The sequence below is a fragment of the Ambystoma mexicanum genome, chromosome 11 (assembly GCF_040938575.1).
Source record: "Ambystoma mexicanum isolate Mex_15411 chromosome 11, UKY_AmexF1_1, whole genome shotgun sequence".
Classification (NCBI taxonomy): domain Eukaryota; kingdom Metazoa; phylum Chordata; class Amphibia; order Caudata; family Ambystomatidae; genus Ambystoma; species Ambystoma mexicanum.
The window spans coordinates 794548294-794576132 of NC_090934.1; the positions used below are offsets into that span (position 1 = coordinate 794548294).

A 27839-nucleotide genomic window follows, 5' to 3' on the forward strand; every position below is an offset into this window, starting at 1 on the left:
CGCAGGGTTGAACGTCCATAACATTCCCACATTTGGCCAGGTCACAGATAATTCTCTCCTTGACAATATTCCAACTCCTGTCAGCATTCATTCCCTTCTCACCCTGGTTAAAGTTAGAGAGAGTTTCAACAATGACATGTCCTTGCTGTTAGAAGGGGATTGCATTGCATTGCTTACTGCCAGGTTTAGGCAGTCAGTTTTTCCCAGTTTGAGGTTCAGGGGTGCCTTCCTCAAGCTGACTTTGATAGTCCAGCTGGGGAGTGTCAGGGGCTCCCATGGTGTCACTGTTATCCCATGACACTCAAGCTGTCTTTTTTCCAATCCTACTTAGTGGTCAGAGAATCTGGTTATATGACAAAATTCATGACTCATCAATTCCCTTCTTTCATTTTGCAATCGCTGTCTTTGTTGGGTGCTTCTGGCCAAAAAATCTATTATATGTTGATCACCTGGGGTTAAGGTGCCACCCCCCCTCTCCCATGAAGGCTGAGGTGAAGAGCCCTCTAAGATGCCATCATGAATAGCAGCTTCTGTAGCCCCAGCGTTTTTATGCTTAAAGGAAACAGGACACATATCTGCCGATCTCAGTGTAGGTTTAATCATTCCAGTCTACTAACAGGCACTCTAGAAAGAACTAGATGAGTAAAATGACAAGACAGGGAGCAACAAGAGCCCATTTTTCCAGCTGGAAAAAAACAAATAGTATTGGCCCGGGTCAGCCCAAACTCGGCCTAGCACACGGACATGCGGCTCACACTCCACCTCACATGTGCACACTGCAAGTGGGCCCAGATCTATGTCCTTATCCCTGTGCAAACTGCTTGGTGCCAAAAATACGACTCACCAGATATTCACTATATTTGTGTATTCAGCTTCTCTGCCCCAGCACACTCACCAGTCTGAGGATGGCAGCAGTCACCTAACTGGAATCCAATGTTAGGCCGTACCTCCGAGCCCAGCACTCCACTGGTATTCCGCAATATTCCTCGGGTTTACTAGGATCACCAAACAGCGGTCTCACACGAGCGGCTTCGAAGAGGTTAGAGAAGAGGACCTAAGGCCGTCAAGTCATCAAGTCGCAACACGTAGCGGTTGTTTCCGAGGGCAGCACCATCACTGCCTGGGGCATCTGTTAATCTGAGAACAATCTAGTCCTTATGCATAATAAGACCCTGTCAAGGGGGGATGGGGACCCCTCTCAGCCTGTGGTGGGAGGCCCACCAGGGTTTACACCACATTCAATCCCACCAAGAGGTGTGGTGTGGGAGTTGGGAGGGCACCAGCCCCTGTCCCTTCTCTCTGTGTCTGCATGTTTAAAAGTAGCACTGTCAGTCACCCCATGGGAGCACAGCACCATTCTGGGCAGGTTATTTCCCTTTGTCCAACATGACTACCAGTATCAGCCACCTTAATAATGGAACTGCCAGCAAGAAATAACCCATATAAAGCATGAGAGAGCCAAGCAGACAAGATACATAGTAGACCTACAGTAGCAAACCAAGCTGCTAAATTACTCGCACCAGCATGAGTCTGAGCGCAACACCAGTGAGAGTGAGAGCAGGCAGCACTTCATGATCCACATACTCAGAAACATTGTACTCACCGACGAGGTGGCCAGCGAGTAACTCCCTCACTAAGTCAGCATCTCGAGCAATTCAGAAAGCTCTCATACCCACTGGGACATTGAAATCAGTGGGCCAGCAATGCTGGAGACCGGTGAACCCCTGTACAAAAAGGGGAAGGGCTTAAGACCTCTTGTGTATATTTTCTTGATTGTAACATCTCCCGGTAAGGACAGTCGGCGGAGGAAGAGAGCCAATGGAGGGGGAAGAGGGAGAATAAAAGGAAGGACAGGAAGCAGGAAGGTGTGGGTTGTTTGGGTTATGTCAAGGGACGAGAAGAAGGACCAAGAGGCCAGGCAGAGGAAGGATGGAGCAGAGGAGTGTAGAGGATAATTACTGAAAGAGTGTGCAAGGTGAGGTATTGGTTGGTGTAAGAGAGTGGTAATTGCATTTGATTGTGTGTGTTTGGTGCATTATTATATGTTATGTGGATTTATACCCTGCACTGCTACCACCCAAGGGCAGTCTCCAAGTGCTCACGTGGCTCTGCAAGAGAAGTAGGCTTGGTGTGTTAGTCGGGATAGGATGATAGGATATGTTCTGAACCAGGAGGAACTGCTGCCTGTGAGCATTGTTTTGCATGTGGGAGTTGGTTCGGAAGGCCCTCTGTGTTGTAACTGTATGGGTAGGACTCAATTTCTCGAATATGTGCTAGTTTCTGTTTTGGTTGTGTGTGTCATGTGATGCTATGAGGGGTTTGTGGTCATGCACACTGGTTAGTTCTATCCATAAGGGTTCCAGATGTTAGGTGTTGAGAATATAATGTCGGTGTGCATCTGTGTAGAGTCGATGGAATTAAGGGCTATGTGCAGGGGTGTTCCCAGTAGTGTTGGTTCCGATAGTTTCAGAGGTATGTTAGGGTGTGTGCATTAGATGAATTCTCAGTGTGTTTACGTGTAGTGTGGCTAGCCCCTAGTCTTGTGTCGTGGCATTGGTTATGTTGGAGGAGCAGGAAGAAGGGATGTAGGTAAGTAAGTCAGTCAGACAATGATTCTGGCTTGAGTCTTTGTTGCCACTCAATGGTATCTACCAACGTTCTTGGTTGTGGTTCATCAGCCAATCTTGCCTCCTCTCCTGGCCTAGGGGCTGACTTCTCTGCATCTTTGGTTGCTGACTTCCCCCACGGGTTTGGTGGCAGAGAGTTGGCTGTACCTAATGTGTTTCTGGTTATTTGTTCAGGTTAATCTTTGCAGGTCGGTGTGGGCCTGTTGTTCAGTTGGCCGCTGAATGGGTGTGCAATTGGAGGTAAATAAATAGAGGAAGCAGTCTCAACCAGGTGTCCCAGTTGTTCAGGTGGGAAGGTAAGGTTGATGCTTGGGTTTTAATGCTTTACCTGTGTGGGGTTTGCTTGGTGCATAAATTGCATATGGTTGATGTCCCTAAATCTGTCTGCTGTTGGTCGGCCTTCTCTTCATTGATCACTTTAGTTGTTGGCCATGGCTGTGGGTGGTGGGGAAAGGGGGAACCAGTGGTGGTGCAGTGTTCTGGTCCTCTTTCCTTTTAGGCTATCTGCGATCACATTGTTCAATAAACAAGTTCTTGAGTTGTCTCCTCAAGGTGATGTGGTCTTCTGTGGTTCTCATGTCTTGAGTGAAAGAAAGTGTTATAGAGAGAGAAGAGAATGAATGAAAAGGTCACTGGGGAAGTCAAAGGAGAGTGACTGTGGGAAAAGGTGTGGATGGAGTCAGAGGAGTAGTGTGGAGAGTGGAGAGTAGTAGTGGTGTGAAGTGGGCAGAGTAGAAGTGTGGAGAGGGAAGAATAGTGGAAGTGCGGAGAGAGGAAAGTAGTAGTCGTATAGAGCGGGGACAGTAGAATTGGTGCACAGAAAGGAGAGTAAAAGTAGTGGAGAGAGAAGTAGTGTGTAGAAGGCGGGAGAGAGAGAAAGAGAGAATAGCAGGGAGTAAAATTGCAAGGTTTGAGTAGATAATATAGAGAGTGACATTGGGAGGATAGAGGAGGAAGTGTCAGGGAGAACAAGGATAAATTGGGGCAGAGTAGGAGGGGGGAGAGGAGGAGGATGAAAAGCAGAGCGACAGAGGGACATAGGCAGAGGAACAACAGAGCAAAGAAGGATAAAACCAAATGGGGTCTGCATGTCTGGAAGGCACAACCCCTTATGTTATATCAGATTGGTGGAGCTTAGAGCAGGGCAACCTAGAGTGTTCCCAGAGGGAGTTAAAGTAAACATGATGTTTTTTGCCTTTAGGCCATCACCTTTAGCCAGTCAGGTTATTAGATAGTAGGAGGTGAACAATTCCTAGTGACAATACCAGGGTTGAGGACCACCTGGCTAGGGAGCGAATATTAGTCACTAGACACGATAGAGAGAGATGCTCCTTTACTATTCTAAAATTATAAAACCTTGAACTGTTTTCAATAGTTGGTGTGCTCTTGGGGCCATCTGTGACACAGGTTAGAAGGTTACAATTAAGAACTTGGTCAACTTTAGGGACAATTTGTCTGGTTGATTGTTTAAAGAACCTCAAATAGGAGTTCAGTTACTCGGACATACTTGAAAGTGGCAACGGGGTAATAGTGGAATCATAAATTATAATATATATGCATGATATTGAGGAATGTGAGATTCAGACTCAGTCATGTTTGAACTACCTATAATGTCTCAGTGTCCTTTGGATGAAAGTGAGATGTGTTCCTTCTGACATTTATACATTTGATACACAAAATTATATTATTTGAATGTTCATGTCTATTTTCTCTCTGCTTAACGTAAACACTGTCCCATTCTACCATTTTATATTTGGGTGGTGTTCCTATGGAAAATGTTCAAGTGCTACTAACCTCCTATGTGCTTAGTTAAAGGCACGCTCTCTTTACTGCTTTTAAATTGGTTCAGAAGGTTGTTTCAAGAGCTAAGAGCACACCTCCAGTGGCTGGAAAATCAAATGTATGTGGAGGAGTGATAGGAATCGGGTTCTGTGGGGATAATACCTCAAATATGGCCTTTTTTTGTAGGTGATTATAGAAAAAGTCCATTTATGATGTGTTATATTGAACCAGCTTTATAAAGTGCTTTTTTACCTGCATAGTTTCATCATACTGAATATAGATCCAACCACACAATACAGCCTGTCACTTGTGGCTTTGGTTAGATATAGTAGAGTCTTGATAGGTTTTCAAAATACTAGATTTTCACAAGTAACCCTGGCAATGGGGGGCAGGATGTTGCACAAAGCAAAAGCATGGACATAGAATGTTCTGCCACTGAAGGGTTTCTTATTATAGTGAACTAGCAAAAAGTACCCATTCTCCAAACGGGTTCTGTTCACAGACATGACAACACTCTCACCAAGTGTTGAAAATCAATGATACTGCAGGTCGTTGTTCTGATTTGCTTATTGCTTGATGTGCTTTGCACTCTGAAGAAAACTGCAATGAGAATGGGTGTTTGTAGCTGGCTGACATACCCCGAGCAGACATTGGGGGGAGGCGAGAGTTGGTGTGCTGCTGCATCCTGGGACCTACTGTGCAATCCCCCCACCTGTTGCTGCACCCTCTTGTGGTGCAGTTCATTGACGTGCATCGCAGTGCAAAAGTTTCAGAAACCATGCATTGTGGGGTTGAGGACCGGTCCTTCTATGACAACATTGATGTTTCGTCGATTTCAGGTAACCGTCTCATGTGTGAAGGTGCTGAAATATGGGGAAATGGGTGGGATGTCCAAATGTTATGTAGCCAGTAATGTCCGGAGGGTCCTATCAGGTAACTATGCATCTGGTACAGATTGGTGAAACAGTGTGGAATTGTAAAAGGGACAATGCTTTGCCATGCCATACACTCACAAAGACATGTAGTTTTGCTGGAATCCAGAGAAAGGGGTAGGGTGTCCACATGCCATGTAGCCAGCACTGTCCTAAGGGTCGTAACTAGTAATTGTGCAACATTTGGTGCAGATTGGTGAAACAGTGTGGAATGGTGTATAAGGAACAATGGTTCACCAAGCCACAAACCCACAAACACATCTTGACTTTTGCTGAAATCGGGGAAACAGGGTGGTGTGTGCAAATGTCATGTAGCCAGTATTGTCCCAAAGGTCCTAACAGGTAACTATGAAAAATGTGGTGCAGAGTGGTTTACCAGTGAGGAATTGTATAAGGAACAATGCTTCACCAAGCCACAAACCCAAATAACTTTGCTGAAATCCGGAAACAGGGTGGGGTGTCAAAATGCCACATAGCCAGTACTGTCCGGCGTGTCCTAACAGGTAACTATGCAATATTCGGAGCAGATTGGTGAAACAATGTGGAATTGTATAAGGAACAACGCTTCGCCAAGCCACAAACCTAGACACAAACCCACCATTGTTCACTTTTTTAAATATAGATAAATAGCGGCAAACTGTTTTTGACTGTTACCAGTTTTGAAGACAAAGAATGGAAACATCAAGTTATAGATGGAAGAACAGTGAGGGAAGGAGAGATACTAGGGAAGGGGGGCTAACAGGGGCGGGGTAGGTGGGACATTTGGCATCTAGTGATGAAAACAGGGGGGAGAAGACCACCCACCAAGTCTCATGTTAGGTCGGGAGAGTGTGTGGATCTAGGTGTTAGGGAGGAGCCATTCTTTGAAGAGGAGAGGTTCAATCTTCTTCCTGAAATGTAGTAGTGAAAGGGATAGTCTTGTGTTAACTGGGAAGAGGATCCAGATTCTAGGGGCATAAACATAGAAGGCCTTTCTTCTGGTTCTTTCCGTCCTGCACCAGTGGAGTCTGCTCATGTCCTTACTGCTGGTGGATTGTTAGTCTCCGGAGATGCAGAGGTTATCAGTGAGGTAGCTTGGGGCCTTAAGTTTGACGACCTTGTAGACGACACAGGAGAATTTTAAGGTGATAGATGCTTGCAGCGGGACACAGAGGAGTTTGATGAGGGTCAGGATGATGTGACTGAATTTGCATAGTCGCTTGATGAGTCAGGCTGCAACATGCGGGCCACATCTCAGGTGTGCCATGGTGGTCACCAGAAAGGCTTTCCAAAACGAATTTGCCACCATGCAGCTGGAAACGGTCTAAGGCCTAGGTAGCACATGTGAAGACTTTTGCTGGGATAAAGCGCTTGGTTTTCTTCAGGAGGGAACGTTGGTACCAAGCCTTTTGTGTCTTCAATACAATGTGCTCCTTGAAGGAGAAGCGTCTGTCAATGTAGAACCCTGCAAGCTTGCCGGAGGTGGTTAGCTCAGGTGTGAAGCCCTCAAGGTTCATAGCGGAGAGCCAGGTCTGGATATCATAGTGTTCAGTGTTGTTGTTCAGCAGGGGAACTCAGTCTTGAAGGGGTTGAGCTTCAGGGCAGCACCTGACATCTGTGAATGGATCAATGTGAGGCATAGCTTGAGCCTGTGGATGTTTTCGATGGAGGATTTATTGAGGTTGTGCTGTGTGCCATCTGCATATTTGTGATTGTGGATGTTGTGTGAAGCCAAGAGGGTTCTGAACGGTTCCATGTAAAGGTTGATGATCAAGGGGAGAGGATGCACCCATGTGGGACTCCAAAGGTGATGGGTAGCGTTAGTGATCTGAAGGAATACATTTGGATACATTGGTTGTGATTAGCAAGGCAGGAGTTGAACCTGCTGGGGATGGTATCACTGATCCCCATGCAGCAATATAGAATGACAGTGAGGAGCTGTTAGTCTACTGTATCAAATACTGCTGAGAGGTCAATGAGAACCAGGAGGCAACCATGGGCATGTTAAGAGCATTGTTGATCACCTTGATTGAAGGTATTTTTGTCCTACATCTGGGTCTGAAGCCAGATTTTTAGGACTAAATGAGGTTGTTGGTGTCAATGCATTGGAGGAGTGTTGTTTTACTGCTTTCTCAAAAATGTTACGTAGGAAGAAAAGATGGTAGATGGGGCAGTAGCTGCTAAACTGCTAATGTCATCAGGGTTCAGTGTTGGTTTCTTGAGAAGCGTGAGGATTTTTCCAGGTGTTGACAGGAAGCTGCCTTGAGTGAAGGAGTTGCTGATGATTGCCAGGTAAGTGCGGAGCATTTCTGTTGGAAGGGTCTTGAGTATAGAGGTAGGGAGGATGTCATCCAGTTACTATATGGCCCAAATGTCCTCACCACTATTCTTATCAATCAAGAGCCTGAAACTCCCTATATCCTCTTTATGAAAGTATGTAATGAAATGCATCTACCTTCACCTTGGAAAACATCTATATGAATACCAGTGTATAAGGATGGGGACAGGCTTGCCCCTGAGAATAATCACCTATTATCATTACTAGTCACCACCAGTAAATGTTTTTAGGCCATTGTTTTAGATCACTTGCAGAGGTGGCCCAAATATAACAGTCTTCTCCATGCTTTACAGACAGGATTCCGAGCTGGGTCTAGCACCATCCATAATATTTGTATGCTCGACACCATAATAACAAAGGCAAAAAAGAGCAACAAGCCATCCATATATGTCACTTATATTGACTTTAGCTCTGCTTTTGATAGCATAAACCATCAAAAGCTGTGGGAAATATTAGAATCTATGGATTGTCCAAATTGGCTATTTAAGATCATAATGGGTTTACACACCTAAATACGTGACTAAATACGTTTGGATAATGAAGGCCGATTTACTAGTCCCATTAAGATTAACAAGGGGGTTAAACAGGGATGCTTGCTAGCTGCCCATGTATTCAACCTTTACCATGCCAAATTAATAAATCATTTTGAGAGCAAAGCTAATATCCCTGCTAAATTCAAGTCCACCCAGGTCACCGCAATGCTCTATGCAGATGACTTTGTTATATTTAACCATACTCTCAGAGGTATGAAAGAAATCCTAGAAGAGCTTGGTCACTTTGCAAATGAGCATAGTTTGAGAATGAACTTGAAAAAAACACACACAATGTTAATCTCCTCCAAGAAAGTTATGAAGTATAACATGGTTGCCAATTGGGGGGCAATTAACTATAGTGCATCTAATAAATATCTTGGCATTGAAATGAATAGCAGATTAAATTATAGCCCCTTCATTGAAATTAAGATCCGCTGTGCAAAGCAGATAACAACGCTTGTACGTAGCTGTGTCTCTAATTAAGCAGATTACTCCCTAAAGGGGTTCATGATGCTATATACCCAATGGTTTATTCCGGTGATAGCTTATGGACTCGAGGCCCTCTCCATTCCAGATTTATCCTGGCTGGATAGAGTGGAAGGATATTTCTGGAGGACCATATTGGGACGTCCATCTTCCTGCCCCATCCAATATGTAAGAACTGAATTAGGCCTTCTCTTCCTTAAAGCTGCCATCTTGATGCAGAGAGGCTTATTACCTTTGAAAGCGATAACTCATCCAGAATGCCAAATGTTAAGAATAATAGGCAACGATATTGTCACAGGAAAATCTATACATACTAACCTATATGATGAGCTTATTACAGAGTTATACACAGAACTTCATTGGTCAATGGAAAACGCACACTGGGGTAACTAATGTTATTAAACATGCTTTCAAAAAAAGATTTAAGAGATGGGATTGAGAACGAAATGACATACACATGAGCATGCTTCATAACTATCTCCAAATAGAGGGAATTGCCCATGCTAACTTTAAAGTACACATCTATCTACTGAGGTGCCCGACCGATTGCTTATGCGGACGAACCAACTCCATGCCAGAGCACTTTTGGGGGGCCAAATGGCAATTGCCAAAAGAGCAACGCTACTGTTGCATCTGTAATTCCAATGCCCATACTTAGGTTCGATTTACATGTCAGCATATGGTCCTTTTGTATATCAGTATGATGCAATTAAAACTGTTACCTTTTGGTATTATTGTTTGAACACGGACAACGGAGCCATGCACATTGCGTTGAACAGTGTTTGGCTACACTCAGTGAAATTATCTGAGCAGTCGTAAAAAGAAAAGAAATTGGAGTACGAACATTTTGCACAATATGGTAGGCTTGTTTGATAACTACGAAATATGTTTAGGAGGAAACTCTGTAGTATCCCACTATGCTTATGAATATGATATGTGTTTTATATAATGGAGTGATACATTGTATATCAATCTATTTTATCTTAATTGAATGCATGCTGGAATATTTGATGAAATATACATGCATGTTTTATTATTATCTATCATTTTCTTTCTATATGTGATTTCAAGAAAATAACTGTAATAGTTGTCGAGGTGTAAATGAACTAAATACAACTCTAACAATATATACAAATAAGTGAAACACATAGATGGTATTGCAGGATGCTGAAGTGGCAGCCATGTCTTTCATGGTGCATGTTTTGAAAGTTGCCCAGGTAGTGGTAGTTTTCCGAGATGGGAACTGTGGTGTGCTATCAGCTATGACACTGGTGTCTATGTGCTGGCAGTTCCTGGTGATCTTGTTGATGAAGAAAGAGTTAATGGTGGTGGATTTGTGCTTGATGACTTTGAAAAGGGCTCTGCTTTCATTGTTGGCCTTGGTTATTGTGTTCTTATAGTATTTAGCATTGGCAGTGGTGTTCAATCGTCTGCATGTGCCACAGAGCTGCTTGGGCATGGAGAGTTCAGTTGTGCTGCAGGATTGTCACCAAGTTTTACTTTTTTATGATTGTTCTTTTGTTGAGGTTGAGTTCTTGAGTGTACCATCGTGCAGAATTGAAGGCTTCAGTGTGTATTATTTCACCAAAACATGGTGGTTCATGTTGGTTTCAAGGGTGGCATTAAGTAGTGAGTATGTTTCATGGAAGACAGAGGACATGTGTGGTAGAATATGCCTGTTTGATGATCCAAGCACATGGATTTTAATGCTGCACAACTTGACTGTAGTAGTTAATGTAGATGATCACAAGAACCTTTCACAATGTAGATGATCACAAGCCGGAGCGGCTGCAGCTGCCACTTCTCCCTGCATCAGACAGCCTCCTAGTGCACTGATTGTACTTCCACTCTTGCCTGGCTTGCCCCCCTGGGTTACAGTGAGCGGCGCATGTTGCATGAACAAAATGGATTTTGAAGGTCCATTATTTGCGTGGACATGTGTGTCATCCTCCTTTGTCCAAATGTTGTATCTGAGCCCAAAATCGCTTTGTTTTCCATTATTGTTTGTGCGAGTGCGCACATATTATCCTTGCTGACTTTGCCATGCCAAGATGGCGGTGCCCTTTGTTCAGGCACTGAGTCCTGGGGCTGGTATGCATGGGCCCATGATTGGCCATGGCGCCTACATCATGGACATCATACCCCCCACTCACCCCAATGTCTCCCGTGTGAGTCTGTGTATTCCCCAGCCACCCCAATGCCCACCGTGTTAGTCTGTGTAACCCCCACCCACCCCAATGCCCCTTGTGAGTCTGTGTGACTCCCACCCACCCCAATGCTCCCCCTGTGTGAGTCTGTGTACCACCCACGCCAATGCCCCCGTGTTAGTCTATGTACCCCCCACCCACCCCAATGCCCCCCGTGTGAGTCTGTGTACCCCCACCCACCCCAACGCCCCAGTGTGAGTCTGTGTACCCCTCACCCACCCCAATGCCCCCCGTTGTGAGTCTGTGTACCCCCCATCCTAATGCCCCCGTGTGAGTTTGTGTCCCACCCACCCACTCCACTGCCCCTGTGTCAGTCCACCTTATCCCCCCTCCTTCCTTTCTTTCCCTCCTTCTATTAATTTCTGGCTGTCTTGCTGCCTTCTTGACCCCCCTCTAACCTTATCTCAGCACTTACGCCTATCATCGGTCCCTTGACCATTGATAACAGCTTGTCCTTCCCCCCTTTTCCCTTCTTGTCTTCTCCTCCCACTCCCTCTCTTGAGCAGTCGTTGACCTTTATTGGATAGTCACTTGTTTTGTTCCTCTCTATACCCCTTCTCTTCCTCCTCCCCTGCCTCTTCTCCTTCCCCCTACTCTTGTCACTCTTGCACTGCAACAATTGTCGTCAGGCATAGTAATGTTACTGTTAGTTTTGTCTCCTTTCCCCCTCCCCACCTCTCCCTTTTTGTTCCATGCACTTGTACTATCTGTTATGATTTGATAGTTATTTTTCACATTCTGCTCGGTTTCAAGGACTTGTAAGAATGTAATTGTATTCCCCCATGTTCCCTCCCTACTTGAAGCGCTTTGAAACACATTGTGGATAGGTGCTATATAAATAAACAATCAATCAATCAATCAATCAATCAATCAAACCAACATGTAGACCATGTGGAACCAGAAGGGGCGCGGTTTTTCAAGTGTTGCAGCCATTTTATATGGTATACCACATGGCCCTATTTGGCAACACTGGCATAGTTAATCCTAAAGCAACCAATACAAAGAAACAGCTGGCTTTGTTTGGGAGGGTCAGCTATCCGAATGTTTTATGCAAGCTTTGCAGGTGAAAGAAACCTGCCATGTGTAAGCTGAGATTTGAACACAGTACACAGTACATTGTTTTCTCACTTGTACCAGTAGAGGAGATATGCCTATGGCTGACGGCCAGAGTTAGGCAGGTCAGGAATAAGGATGGTCTCAGTTTCTCAGGATCTTGGAAGTGTTCATCTTTAGCTAATTTGAGCCCAATAAGTGGTTAATAGCAACCAAACAGTGGAGAAGTTGTAGCCTTAGATGCCATCAGCAGGTTTGAACTTGATCAACAACAGTCTTTCTTAGTCTTAGTTATGAAATATGATTCTATACAAGCAAGTTTGTTTTATAGCGGGTTGAGGATTAACATAAAATAGCACTTTGGATAAGAGGGGCCCATGTTGACCACCACAAGTTGTTTTGATAAAGGTGGATTTGAATGGTTTGATCACTAGAGGAGAGGAATAATCTTATCCAGTTGCAGGAAGTGTTGCAGATGTTGATTTCTTCTCCTCCTAAGAGGAGGGTGGAATAGAATGCGTGAAGTGGCCAACAGTTCCAATAAGAGGAGTGCTCTTGAGATGACAGAACTTCACATTGGATTTGCAGTTTTTTACCTGCGTTATTTCCACTGCTCACGTTTAGTACAGCTTTGGGTACTGAACATGTATTAGATAGATTTCTCTCTGAGAAGCTGTCTTTCTCTTGGGAATAAAGTATGGTCATATCGTATCTCCAGAAGTGTTTGACAGTTTTTTTACATTAAAGCAAGCACGCTTCTTCATCTCAGGCTCCTTAGAGTGCTGAGTATCATCATGAGTGAGTAGGGCATGACAGCATGGAGAGCACACTAGTCCATATGTGATGCAGAGGTGTTGAGCGAATGCCAACTCAGCAGTACCCTGACACGATATAGGATCCAGGGAAAGGGATATTTTGCACCTGTCGGTAGCACACCAAAGAGCACCAATCACACCACTGTCCTTATCAACACCCTCCCTGTCTGATAGAATGAATAAATCATCTTTGGAAAAGGAACTGAAGTGTGTCCTTTCATAGTACCCAGAAGGAAGGGACTGGTGTGTGTGTGTTGTCCCTGCTCTCTCAGAAGAGAAAATCCAAACATCGCATTCCATCTTCCCTTGGTTCACGGGGAAAAATGAGCAAGAGCAAACTATATGGAGAGAGCCCACTCCAGTTTCAACTTCATAAAGCACAGTAGCCAATTGCAGCTATTCAGACCAAGGTCTAGTCAACCAGGATGTTGCATAATATCGGGGAGGTGTGGGCGGGGGCATTGAACTTGCAAATTGCTTTGGCAGGACCCATGTTTTTTCCCTGTACCTCTGAAGCACTATCAAATTACATTTCAAACACAACACCAACAACACAAAAAGAGGAACATGTTTGGGCAATGTTCACAGGAACCACATTTGTTTTATAAGGTTTTCTGTAGTTTGCCCTACCATAACTTAGACCCTTACCTTCTTCATAAGGTAATTAACTAATCACATTTGAAGTAATTCCGTATGAATTCTAGCTTCATCAATTCGCAGACATTTACACTGGCTTCTCAGGTATCAAAGATCTGCAATTCATCTATTTCCATAGCACATACACAGCGTTTGCCACCGGAAGTACTGCAGCCCCCTTGCAGCTTGTCTCCTTAAATGTTTGACAGGATCCTAGTGTCTGTCATTTGCAGACAATGCAGTTTTCAACTAAATATCTAGAGAACATTTCTGGTAGGAGTGCTTACCCAAAGGAGAGTTCACTGTCACAACAGAATTCTGCCAGTCTGTTATGCTCGGGCTACCTCAGATCTGTTTCCATTCGTTAAGACTCTGCCGTCTTTTCTGCCTAAACATTTACCAGGAGTGCCAGTGTTTTAGCAATTTCTGTAGATCATAATGCCTCTAACTTTTGAGAAAAGCTTTATTACTGTAACATTGTAAGTAGATGGCGGGTGCTATTTTTCCATGGGCTTTGCTTTTGCAGGCCCTATATGATTTGTTGAAACATCAAGTGCTCTTTACTATGTTTTGTGCAGTTTTATAGTTGGGGGTTCCTACATTTTGAGCTCATCTGATTCTGATTCATCAGTAATTCATGCTTAAATCCCCAAATGTTCATTCTGACTCACTTTGGAATAAAAAGATTTGAAGAAATATTGGGTCTGTTACTGCCTGGCATCTGCACAACAAAAACATAAGTAGGAGAGTACTCTATATTTTTCCAATATAATGTATTGTTCATTGTAAAAACAATTCTCTTGTTCTTTGGGAACCCATGAATACTTGCTCTTTGCAGGCATCTCCTATAATCACTGAATTACAAAGAGATCAATACATACCCTTTGAAATATGTTCCATGTTCCACAATCTTGGTAAAGTTCAGCTAAATAGATACGACCACGCCAACATGTCTACATGTTGGAGTAGATGTTTCCAGTATTGAACTCGTAATTGCATTGCATTTGACCGAATATAAGCTTAAACACATCGGGCTCATTTTTAAAAAAAATCCTAAATTGCACTGGATGGTAAGATGTTCATGTGCACTTAAGTGAAAATGCCACCCTACATTCAATGTTGGACATTTCCAAAAAAAGTGATGGGAAATCCAAAAAGTAATACATGCAAACTCCCTACCCTTTCCAATCCTTTTTTGAAAAAGTCTAAATCCTGCCTGCAAATGATGCTATGCAGCCCAGCATTGCCAATTAGTTCCTATGGACTTAGCCTGCTTTCACCAGGTTGCAAAGTCAGTTGGATAACGTAGGACTTCATTAGTTCCCCGCCAGCATGAAAATACATGCTGGCATAAAACCATGGTGCTATTTAAAGGTGTAGCAGAAATTCACAGTGGAAATGTATATCCCAGCCTGTGTCCTCTTGCTGCTGCTTCCAAATAGCATGACATTCCTCAGGAGTGCACAAGCAAGATGTAAAGAGCTAGCACCTTGGTTGTGGCTTCAGGAAATGACTCCCACTTCCCTTTAAAAAAGGCAGCGTACCTTGTTCCATTGAGTTTTATAGGCAAATATTAAAATGTATACAAAAATGAAAAAGTGAAAAATATAAAATGTATACAAATGTAAAAAGTATGTTTACAAACTATGGAGAGACTTCAGAACTCTTCACAATACGAAAAATGTATCTGAAGACCATATACACTCTTCTATCTTGGCCTCCGTCTTGGCCTCCGCAATCCTAGTGAACAAAGTGGTGAAAACACTGGTACTGCTAAGATATGTAAGGCTGGTGCGTGATTTCAATAGGTTTGTGCATTCTATTTCTAAATGATGAAATGAAAAACATGATGCCATAATGATGCCATAATGTAAAGTCCTGGTCCACATCTAGTTGACAAACAGGCCGACGTTGTTTGAAGACAAGGAAACAGCATGACAATGGGTATTCATTCAACTTGAGGAGGCAGGACCAGTTTTTGGGTTTATGGTCTATCCATCGAATGTTTTGCATCGAGGGACATTTCCATCGAATTTTTTGCAACGAAAAAATGTGCATCAAACGCATTTTTTCTTTTTTTTTTTAAATGGGGGGCCCCCGCAGCGCCCTGTTGTTTACCTTTTAAAATCCACCCAAAAAAAACTTTACCCCTCAAAAACATGCACATTTTTCCGTTGCAAACCCCTCGATGCAAATGCATTCGATGGATAGACTTCTGATGGATATACTAGATACCCAGTTTTTGCCACATCCCACACAGAGCTGTGAAAAGAAGGATGCTACTCATTCTTGGCTACCATTGATCTTGATTGTTAGGCAGTGGCTCTGGTATTTAAATGACAACACAAGACATGCTGCACTTTGCTGCAATTGGTTATCACGTTTACTCTGTTCACAACCAGATCAAAGCTAAGCTTAATTTGGTTAGCAGTTTCCAGCATTTTGCCAGTATTTAAGGAGATTACCAATACTAATGAAATGCAAAGTCACTTTTCAGCAGTGCAAAGTCACTTTGAACTGGGCAAATATTCCATGAATCGGCCCTTAGATATTGAAATTAGTTACATTTTCAAAGTTCTCTCAAAACCTTACTATGTAGAAAATAAAGAGCAGAACATTCAAATTATAAAGAAATAAGAATGCAATATCGGTGATCCCACAATAAAGCAAAAATGTCCAAGAAGATGATTTGTTTTATCCTGTATGATGAAAGGGGTTTTCAACCAGAATTTCATATACTGTGGATTTATTCGAAAGTTAGCAACGTGGTGGGTAAGGCAAGGGTGAGGAGATCAAGCACAGATTTAATTGTAGGTGAATTAAATCATTAGTCACATCATTACAGAAAAAGGTTCCTTCACTTATATTGCACACATTTCTGAATAAAGAAAAGCACTTGCACCAGGAAAGAAGTTCAAGTAGAGTAATGCATCTTATGTAATGATCACCTTATTTGATTTCTTGCTAGTTGCAGAGCCAGGTCGTGTATTACTATTTAATTGAGAAGAACTTGAGCTGTCTTCATCTTCCTCGTCTTCCTCTTCATCAAAATTCATGCTGCTCGAAATACCTTTTAGAAAAGGAAAAGCATAGTAAACACTATTTGCATGAAATGTGGGCATGTTATGGACACATATAGAAAAGGAAGGACAAGCCCCAGCACAAGGACTGCTTGGGCACATCTTGACATAATATGTCATTAAAAAGCAGACAAATTGACTGTCAACTGAAGTTATGGTTAACATACAGTTAAACACTATTTTGAACTCCACTGAAAAATCTTTAGTTAAAGGGGTGTTTACGGTTGCAATGCAAAATATAAAACCACTCAAGTTAGCACGACCATACATTGGGCCTCATCAGGGGTTGTGAGGAGCGGTAAACATGCAGCACTAACACTATTTCCGCCGCATTACCACTCTGCCCAATCCCAAGTTTAGGGGAGAGTCAGAACACTCACCTTCAGCTCTAAGCTGGGGTTGAATGCATCAACTTTCCGCTGATTCTGAGCGCAATGTCTGCGGCACAATATCAGCACTGCAGCAATTGTGCTGAAAATGAACCATAGAGTCCTATGAACTCAAAATAAATGGTGATTTAGCACGGAACTGCAACGTGTGATCCAGTGGTAATAGCACTGGGCCAAGTTGCAGTAATGCTAATTGCATTGGACTGTATCCCGGCAGATTTACTGCCGAGATATGCCCAACTCGCGATGAGCCGCATTTTTCTCTGCCATGCACAGCTCATGCCATCACATGTGTCATAAGAAATTTTATCATCAATGATGGCATTAGATATGACATCACCAGTGTCTTAATGCCCTCATTTAAGGCTGCAATTGGGACTGTGTGTAGGTTATGCAAATTGTATGAGGTATCTTTGTAGGGCATGCCCACTGGGTACAGAAGGTATGAGCGTTATGTCAGAGTAAGGTCTGGGCCAAAGACAGTACTTTTAATTTCACAATTTCTGTGCCTACCTCGATGCTGATCAATGCTGTAGATTATGCCCCAAATGTACTTACAGTCTTAAAGAGCCTGAGATTGTGGGTGGAAAATGGCGTCATACCATGCCCATGCATAATTCTCAAAACTTTGGGCACTGAACCAAGGATCTGGGTACTGTATTCGAGCATAGATCAAGTCCAAGCTGTTATACACGCATAGTATGGACTGAGTTCATACTATATGTATGGGTTCTGTCCATGTTGTCAAGTCATAAACCAGGCTCCAGAGGTAACCCCAGCATGACAAGGCCTGTAAGTATTTTAAGATAGTTCATCTTTACCAGGGCATCACCATAACAAATCGCTTCCGAGCAGAACCCAGATAAAACAATGCACTTTTTGGATCTATAATGACATTTTAAAATAAAACACCATTTTATTGTTGACAGAATAGTTTTTTTAATGTTTTTTTTTGTCATGGTGTGATGGTTTACTGATAGGCTCTAGAGTATACATGCATTGGTCAAACCATAGTAATAGCATCTATTAAACAGCTCTTGCAAGGATGTCATTGGGCCTCATTACGAGGTTGGAGGTAGCCTTGCCGGTAAGGCTACCTCCAAACTCGTATCCGGTCCAGCACCTACGAATGGGCAATTACCGGGCTATTCCAGCCCAGCCAGACCCAGTAATTGCCCTTTTGCGGGTGCCAGGCCAGGTAGATCCCCATTCCCATTTGAGCCCCATAGAGCTCAATGGGAATTGGGAGGGTGGTAGCACCGATACCGTTAATAACGGTACCGGTGCTACCATCATGTTCTACTTGCGGGTGCCGGTACGGCCACCAGGTCAGACCTGGTGGAGGCAAGGGCACCCGCAGGCAGAACTCCTAGCATGGCGGTACGGTAGCAACAGTGCCGGTAGCGATACTGGCGCCGTTGTTGCCTTAATGCCATACTTGTAATGAGGCCCATTGACTTTAAACCGATGTTCAATGTGATTTTTCTAAATATTAACAGCAATTTTTAAAGAGTACCTGCACTTTAAATAGTTTGTTATGCCCTTCATATATATAACTGATCATTCATTTGACAACCGTAATTTAATTTCTGAAATTATGTTTGTCGAGAAAGCCCAGAGAGCGTATTACTAATAATGTGTAAAATATTGTATTGTATTTAAATGTGGAATTGAACAAAGAAAGACCACTCCATAGTGGTATCCTGGTGTGCAGCCCACACTGCTGACTTCACGGCCAAGGTCTTGTTATAGTTTAAAATAATGTATGTTCTCATTTTTGATTTTTCAAAGCCTATGTTTAACAAATAGAGCCTGGGGTTTGGGGGGGCATTACCAGTCTGGTAATGCCCCAGCATGTCAGTTACAGAACTGAGCAAAGAGAGGGCTTTATCGTAGGACCGGGGGCCTTTCCAGACCAGTAATGCCACCCTCCAAGGGTTCAATTGCTATTAGTACCCCGGCACATTGTTCCAGGGTACTAATAGTTTATCTTTCTCGAGTTAAGAAACAACGAGTAAACCATTTCTCAACTCGAGAAAAAAAATGCAAAACACATGGCCTCCATGGATTGGGGAGAAGGGATTGCACGCAGTCCCTTCTCCCTTTCCATGGTGGCTATTTGCATGGCGGAGATGCGCCGGGAAGAGTACTGTTCCCAGTGCCAGCACGAGACAGACCAGCGCAGATAAGTGGGGTGGGGTCAGAGAACAGAGAGGACATATGGAAAAGTGGGGTGAGCTGGGGAAAGAGGCAGGGGATGCAGAGAGCGCTCTTAAGTTCATTCTCAGCGAGGGAAGATTGCGGCTTCGCGTTCTGTGGAGGCTCGCAGCGGGGTCTTTCTCAGTGTGGGAAAGACACCATTCTGATCGTCCTCATTGGCTGGGAGTCTGCCACAACCCCCTCGCTGGGTACTAGTTGAAAATCAGTTTTGTTATGAGGGCGAGTTATAGTCATCGTTGGATTGAGTGACTTTAAATGGAGAGTAATTTGTTATTCCTTTCATGGTTATTGAAAACTATACATTATGTATTTTACAAAGACTCCAGGGCATTTATTATTATTGCATACACACAGCCAGATGACGCACAGAAAGGATGAAACAACGTATGTGCTATGGGAAGGAATAATACAAAATGAAAAAGGACTCTGGTACTATAACTATTGCTCTGTTGTTTTCACTTTTGGAACCTTGACAACGCCTGTGTTAGGGTGAAACGCATTGATGTCTACTGACCTTGACCTGCCCACTGGGGTATTAAAGAAGCAGTTAAATAATAGGGAGTCTTTGGAATTCTTTTGGTGTGCTATTACATCCTTGGAGTTTATCCCCCATTCCTTTTCACTCTGTTTATTTAGTATGCACAAAGTCTGAGCGCATTTATAACATGCACCCATGCCTGGCAGCAACGACTGCTTAATGGGCTCCTTGCTGCGCAAGTCTTTCTCTTGATCTGAGTTTGTTTGTTCTATCTAACAATATAATAAAAGGCCAGATGTATTTTTCTCCCTATATGTTTGTCTGATGCAGTACCTTCGCCTGTTGTCACTGCTAGAGGGAGCTGTTGTTTTAGGATACATAGAGACAATGCTAATTTGCATAGCTTTGCCTGTTGCAGTGGCCCAATTAGCATACTTTCTGCTGTTGTCACCACTAGAGGGAGCTGTAGGCTTAGGATTGATAGTGGTCCTAGTGTGTTAATGAAAACCTGCACTTTGGCCCATGTGCACAAGCCAGTACACTAGTCATACTATATAATAAAAGGCCAGATAAATGTTTGTATGAAGCCACCATGCGCCCACTTTGCCTGTTACTACCGCCAGAGGGAGCTGTTGCCTTACGCATATAAAAATAAGACTTCGGGCCTCATTACGACCCAGGCGCTAATGGGTTAACAGTGCCGTAAAAGGCTACAGCGCCGTTTACCTATTAGCGCCTAATTACGAGGTCCCTTTGCGGGACCCGACCTTAACGGCTGGTGTAGAATGTGTAGAATGGGGCAAAAATGGGAATGGGGAAGGGCCATGGAGGAAGGGGGAATTACCGCCCCGCCAACCTTGTAATGGGGTGGTAATTCCCCCTTTCTCCATGGCGGAGTCGGTAATTTACCGGCAAGGACCATGGTGCTAATAGCACCATGGTCTTTCGCCAGGGTCCTAATGAGGCCCTTCAAGTTGCAGAGTAGAGACAGCACGCTTCACCTGTTATCACCACTCGAGGGAGCAGTTGCCTTACGCATACAATAATAATACTTCAAGTTTATCTTTCAGGCAAAATGTGTATTTTAACAATGATAACATACAATTAGCTGGAGAAAAGGCTCAAGACAGGGATTCCACTTTAACAGCATATTTCAAGTTACATATACTAAGAAAATATACACAATTAAAAGAAAAACGTTTAAACAGAAATTAATTTGATTGAGCACTATTTCTCCAACTAAATAAATTACTTTTTTTCTCCATAGAGAGGGCTATATCTAAATACATGTATGTTCAGCATATCAAACCTCTGCAATGCCTCTGAAGAAATGAGGCTCAATGTATACGTCGGACAAATATGGCAGAGCAACAAAGGGCAAGTCAATGTGAAAATAATACTGCAAGCAAAAGAAAAAGCAGGGCCAATATGACATCTCGGGAAACTGCTCTCCAGTGGTACATGCAACAAACACGTTCTGCAGCCCGTGGGTTGAATACGATAGTCGCAGAAAGAGCACTTGAAAGGGAAAACAAGTGTGAATGCAACAAAAATGTTCACACCAACATCACTGATCAAGAAAACGCTGCTCAGAGTGGAAATCTAATAATGAGAAACCTCCACCAAACACAACTTTAGCCCTAGTACATGAGCTTTTGCACTGGTATATATATATTCAGTGAAAAAAGGTAGTAGAAGTCATGCTAAGGTGCAAGTTTCATGCAACAATATCTCTTAAATTCAGCAAATGCTGGAAGCTGTGCCACCTTATCTATGAGCCACTCTTTTCCTCAGCCCATGAGCACATACAGCGCATCCCAACAGTGGTGAACAACAAGATAAAAAAATGATATCATGGGAGACATCCATAGGTGTGGACTCTGAGTTAAGATGTTCCTCCCTTCAAACACCTGCTGAATTTGATGGGTTTTATTGTGATAAATTGGATCTCCTTAATTCTGTATTAAGTACATTTTTCTCACTGACTTTGATGTCAGTTTTAAGGTGATGAAATAAATGTACACTTTACATACGAACTACACAGAGCATTACACAATTAACATCCCCTTAAAAACTCACACCAAGGGCAAGTGACAGCGGACTTTGATGTCAGTTTTAAAGTGATGGAACAAATGTACACCTTTCATCCGAAAAATGAATCCTTTTCATACAAACTGTACGCAAGCATATGAGTTTTACAGTTAATACATTGCACAATAAACATCTCCTAAAAACTCAAATCAAAGACACGCCACAGCTCACTTTGATGTCAGTTATAAAGTGATGGAATAAATGTACACATTCACACTAACAGTAGCCAGATGAGTATGAGTTCCACAGTTTGTACATAATGCAGTTTACATTTGAAAACACAACAAAGTAAGGGCTGATATTACACATGCGCCTACTACCCATAAGATGTGGATGTACAACATGTGCTCTCAAATGCACCTAGGACACATACACCTATGACACATGCTGCTACCACACACACTCTTACAACACAAACATACCACACACTCCTACAACATTCGCTCCTACTGCATCTGCTCCTATGACATGTGCTGCTGTGACAAGCGCACCTACAACACACACTCCTATGATACATGTTCCTATGACATGAGCACCTACTACACATAACATGTAGATTTACAACACGTGCTATAATATTGCACCTCTGACACATGCAACTAGGACACATGCACCTATGACACGTGCACCTATGCCACATGCACGTACAACACGTGCATCTTTGACACACGCTCCTATGACACACAATCCTACCCCAAACATGCTTACAACACACACTTACCAGACACAGTTAGGACAGACACTCGAATGACACACACTACAACACATGCTGCTATAACATATGCTCTTACAACACACACTCATATAATACATGTTCCTATGACACACGCACCTACTACACACACACCTATTACACAAAACATGTTGACGTACGACACATGCTCTTACGACACATGATCCAATCAGGTTTTAGGTCATAGTACTGAATCAAATGGATCGAATGACAAAAGAGTCGAGTCAATTCGACCGAAAATAAGGATAAAAGGATCGACATTTTTTTTTTCTTTTTGGGGGTTCCCCCCGCAAAACTACGTTGTTGGTGGAAAACACCCTTTTAAAGCTAAAGTATAGCAAAAAAAAAAATATACATTTAAAAAAAAAATTCGATCCTTTGGTTTTCGGTCGAATGCACTCTCACCTTTTGCATTCGATCCTTTTGTTTTTGAAACTTTAACTGAACACCATCCAACCATAGACATTCTTATGACCCATACTCTTGCAATGCACACTCTTATGATGCACACTTACCAAACACTCTTATGACACAAACTCCTACAACACACACTCTTTTGAAGCATGCTTCTATGGCACATGCAACTACTACACATGCTCCTACTACACACACGCTCTTATGACGCATGCTAGTACAACATGAGCTCCTACGACACATGGTCCTATGACACACACTTTTACAACACATGTGGCCTACAACATGCATTGAAATCACATACACAGAGTGTATGATTTTTACAGTTGGTACATTACAGAATTAACATCTCCTGAAAACTCAGAACGCAGCATTCACCCCTGGACAGTAGGGTTGAATTTTCTTCTGCAAGGATAAATAGCCTGTGCCATAGTAGGCCCAGTGAATGATAGACACAGATTTAAACTGAATGCGAGCTATGACGGAAGCCAATAAAGGTTCTGTTGAGCTGCTGTAACTGAATGGCCATAGCGAATACCCATGTCCTGATGAACTGCAGCATTCTGCAAAACCTGCAAATGATTAAGAAGGTAACAGCACCGCATTACAGTAGTCAAGGCTCACAGTATAGAGGCAGCTAGGACAGGCGCATGGAAGCTAGTTGAATATATGTTAATACTTTCTTTTGTTGTTTTAGTCTGAAAAAGCCAGATCTGCAAGTAGCCTCAATAATGAAAGAGGTTGAGATTTTAATAGCAAGATTTTTTGCCATTTAAATCAGGGTCAGTAAAAGGCTTAGAGTCAACAGCCAAAACTCAGTAGCGCAGAGAGATGAGGAATCTTGAGGGCCAACCACCAGGCCCTCGGTCTTATCTCCATTAAGTTTCAGCTAATTGTGGCTCATCCAATCACCCATACTTCTATCAAACCATCTGTCCTTTTTTGGCTTTGTAGCATTTGCAGCACCATCATAAGTTCCACACCCCGAGCAGCTGATGGCCTCAGAAAGGTTAAAGGTCACCTAGCACACAATAGAGCCCGCAGGCAAGGATTCTCTAATGCTATATGAGCTTAAGCATGTGGGGAAAAACAGAACACTCGCATGTGGCTTCCTATGATGGCTTTTCTCATGTTTCCTTGCCCAGTGAGCTGAGTGCAGATATCACAAAGAGAAGAATGGAATTTAGGATTTTACAGGGGGTGAGGGTCTGCATACCAACACTCTTGATTGGCTAGAGAACTGGAACCTTTGAGAAGAACAAAAGCTTAGCATGCAGTACACGCGTTTTCTGAAGTGTTAGAGCTGTCACGGGGCGATTCTCTTAGAGGTGAATGCGGCTCAAGTTAGTAGTCCTGAGCTGAAGGCAAAGTCCTGTTATGAGGGCCAAGGTCACCTAGCACAGAATTATATTAGAGTTTGTGGTGGAAAGGGAGCTTCACGTGGGGCTCACATGGGACTTCTTGTGACTGAGCTTGAAAATGTGTCTTTGCGCAGTGGCCAGTATGTACACAACATCTTTGAATCCAGCTTTTTATAGGTGGTTATAGCCACTATTTCAAGCTTGCTGATTACCTAAAGTTCTTGAACAAAAAAAGAGATGCATGGAATGCAGGCTTCAAATGGTGATTAGGGCAGAGATTCTACACCTTTTGCTTGTCTAATGAGAAGAAAGCATGCTCTAATGATGGTTAGATTTCACACTCAAAACGTTCTGATTGTCTAATCGAAAATATGCTTTATTAATCAATATTTCTTATAGAACAGACACTATTCAACAAAAGTAATACCGCCTTTTGCAGAAATAAGACTCTATAGCATTGGATGGCATGAAAAAGGACATAGGGCATTATTCCAAGTACGGCGGTAGGGGGTTAATAGCACCGGTAAGGATGCCGGTGCCGTTAACCTCCTACCGTTGCATTACGAAGTCCCTTAGCAGGTTCTGCTAAGGGCGGCTGGTTTTGCCAGCCGCCCTTAGCGGGACCCGCTAAGAGACCAAGGAGCTAATAGCGGGCCCGTTATTAGCTGCTTCCCCATTCCCATTGAGCCCTATGGGGGCCCGAATGGGAATGGGGAATGGTATTCAGAACGGGGACTTACCGGGTCCGCCAAAGTCGGAATATCCCGGTATGTCCCCATTCCGACACCATGGACCCGGACACGGACTCGTAATGACCCCCATAGTCTGAAGATGATGTGGCTACTTCATCATATGTTAAAGAACTGCACTTTCTGTGACATGCATTTAAAGGTGCCTGGTGAATACACTATGGTTTTAATCTAACAGGTATTCCTAATAACATATTGGATGCACACATTGGGAGCAGCCTGCTTCAGTTACAAGCCCAAAGGCAACATAATGGGCCTCATTACGAGTACGGCGGTAGGGGGTTAATGGCACCGGCAAGGATGCCGGTGCCGTTAACCCCTTACCGCTGCATTCCGAGGTCCCTTAGTGGGTCCCACTAGGGCCGGCTAGTTTTACCAGCTGCCCTTAGCGGGACCCGCTAAGGGACCAGGAAGCTAATAACGGGCCTGATATTTGCGGGCCCGTTATTAGCTCCTTCCCCATCCCCATTGAGCCCTATAGGGCTAGAATGGGAATGGGGAATGGTTTTCAGAATGGGGACTTACCGGGTCGTCCAAGGTTGGAATGACCCAGTAAATACCCATTCTTACTACCCGGACCTGGGTATGGGTTTGGAGGCAGCCACGATGCTAATAGCACCAGGGCTGCCTCCAAACTCGTAATGAGGCCCACTAGCTGTATGTAACCAAACTGAGAAAAAAAAGATTTTCCATTTAAAATGTTGGCTATTAAAAGACAAAGGAGTAGTTCAATGTTTTAAGTTAAATATCAGGGAGATCCTTTTTATAAAAAGATTTTATGTCAGGTATTAGCTGTGCGCTAATTGCTGCGTCATCTGCCAAGAAGAACAAAGATAAACACTTCTGATATTTGAAAAGAAATAAAAGGGACTTGAGAATGAACATTAAACATAATCAGAGGACCAGGAGTGAGCAATGGCAAACACTCAAGAAAGCAAAACACTGTCTTGATTGAATCAAGGCAGTTGTGGGCAGAATGGTAGAACACTCCCAATCAAACTGTAGCTACAAGTGACCCCGAATGCTACTCATTGCCGAAAAGATAACACTAAAAAAATACAAATAAAGATATAAGCACAACTCTTAGCTATGAACGGCATTATTTTGGTTCGTTCTATTAACGGGTGTACTCTGCAAAACATAGTGATTGCAGTAAGGCAGATGATTATGTATTCTTAATACCCCAGATGGAATTCTGTATTTTCGTTCAGGAAATATGAAAGCATTCTTTATTGGCGAAAACACCACTTCACTGTTGATGTGGGCCCTACTTCCGAGATGGAACATGTTATTCTACCACACGAAGCGTGCACCAATAATGTTGATAAGAACAATTGGCTTTCCAAATGAATATGCGCTTATTATAGTTATTCTGAAACCAAACAAAGAAGCCTTACACTGATGCTGAGCTGGGCCTATATCACTATCAATTTTTGAGTACAGAATTGTAATACAAGTATGCGGGCCCCGACCTAGCACTATAATAAAGCATGTAGCAAGCAGTAACCAAGCAGGATTCACCAATAATCCATATGTTTTAAATAACGTTTGACAAGACATACATGTAATACAAGCAACACAGCATTACATCTCAGATTGAATAGTTTTGAAAACAGCTGGAGAAAATAATTTTGGGGTCAGATTACAGAAACCTTGCACTGCTACAAGTGCAATGTTGGATGGTATTAGCACTAGGGAAAAGTGTGCCCTAGTGCAAAAACCTAGTCTTTCAATGGATTTGTTTACCGGGAGAAGGTTTGTCCTTATTAGCATATGTTTTTGCACTCTGGCAAAGCTTGCCCTAATGGGAATACAGTCCAAAATTGCACTTACACCAGTGTCTGTAATCTGGCTCCTGATAGTGTTCTAAGTGATCAAACGCACTAGACAAACTACCTGCCTATTATTCAGAATCCTGTGGCTGATGTTCCGCTTGTAAATAAGGGTGGCCTCTGTTATTAATCCCTTCAGACTCCAACTCGCCATACAGCTTGGGAATGTAGACTGAATTTCCCTAGCTTGAAATAACATCATAAATTAGGGATTGTCTGTCACTCCAATCCCTGATAACATTCATGCAGGAGAATTAACTCTAGGCATTCTGGTTTTCAGTTGAATCTGGTAAACCCTGGTAAAAAAACACCACCGGGCCAGCAATTTTATGAAATAATGCCAAGAAGTCGGAAAGCAGCTCATCTCAACAGGCCCTTGAACTATCTAGTACTAATTAGAAGGTTTTAAGGTAGCTTAACCAAAAGGTTGGAAGTGCTTGGACAAAAAGATCAGAAACAATCCGGTGTTAGCTGGAGTTCTAACAGCTCTGGCTGAAATAGCTTAAAGCAGTTCAGTGTAGAAATTTAGAAGAACGTGGGAATACAAACAAACATCATTGCAGCATAAGAAGATTGTGTCCTGGCTGTAAAACATTAATAAAAGAGCTAGGGTACAGGGTAAAATCGCTAATGTTTCTATATATACAGGTGGCCAGAGGTTGATGACTTCCCTCAAAATCTTTTTCCAATAAAGTTATTTAAGAAAGCAAAAAAACAAAAACACCACCAGGTTTTTCAGTTTAAATTGCCTCCTTGGTTTAAACCGAAAAACACTCCCCGTTCCCAGTGGTGTCATAGTGTGAGCAAGGATGGGGGGAAATTTGGGTGGTTTGAAGGGATGTCTGGAGAGGGAGCTTGACATGCAATAGGGGAAGGGCTCTACTTCCAGTATGAATGTATGCTTCCTCTCCTGTCCCCTGACCTTATTCAAAAACACAGCATATTTTATGTCACATCAATTTCTTTGTAAAAAGAATAATCAAATACAAATATTTGTCAGTGATTGGCGGCTTTGGGGCTATTTTGAGCTATTGTAGACAAATGTAAGCCATTTTTAGGGCTTCTGATTCACACCTCAATATCGTTATAACATATATTTTTCAG

General features: G+C 43.0%; 1 protein-coding gene across 3 annotated transcripts in view; it reads right to left on the reverse strand.

Moving 5' to 3' along the window:
* Nucleotides 1–27839, reverse strand: part of TUB (TUB bipartite transcription factor) — a 1920898-nt gene that overhangs the window by 254260 nt on the left and 1638799 nt on the right. For all 3 annotated transcript variants that reach the window (XM_069623730.1, XM_069623732.1, XM_069623731.1), the window contains one exon: nt 16337–16458. In XM_069623730.1, coding sequence (XP_069479831.1) covers nt 16337–16458 — 122 coding nt within the window. The remainder of the gene's footprint in view (nt 1–16336; nt 16459–27839) is intronic.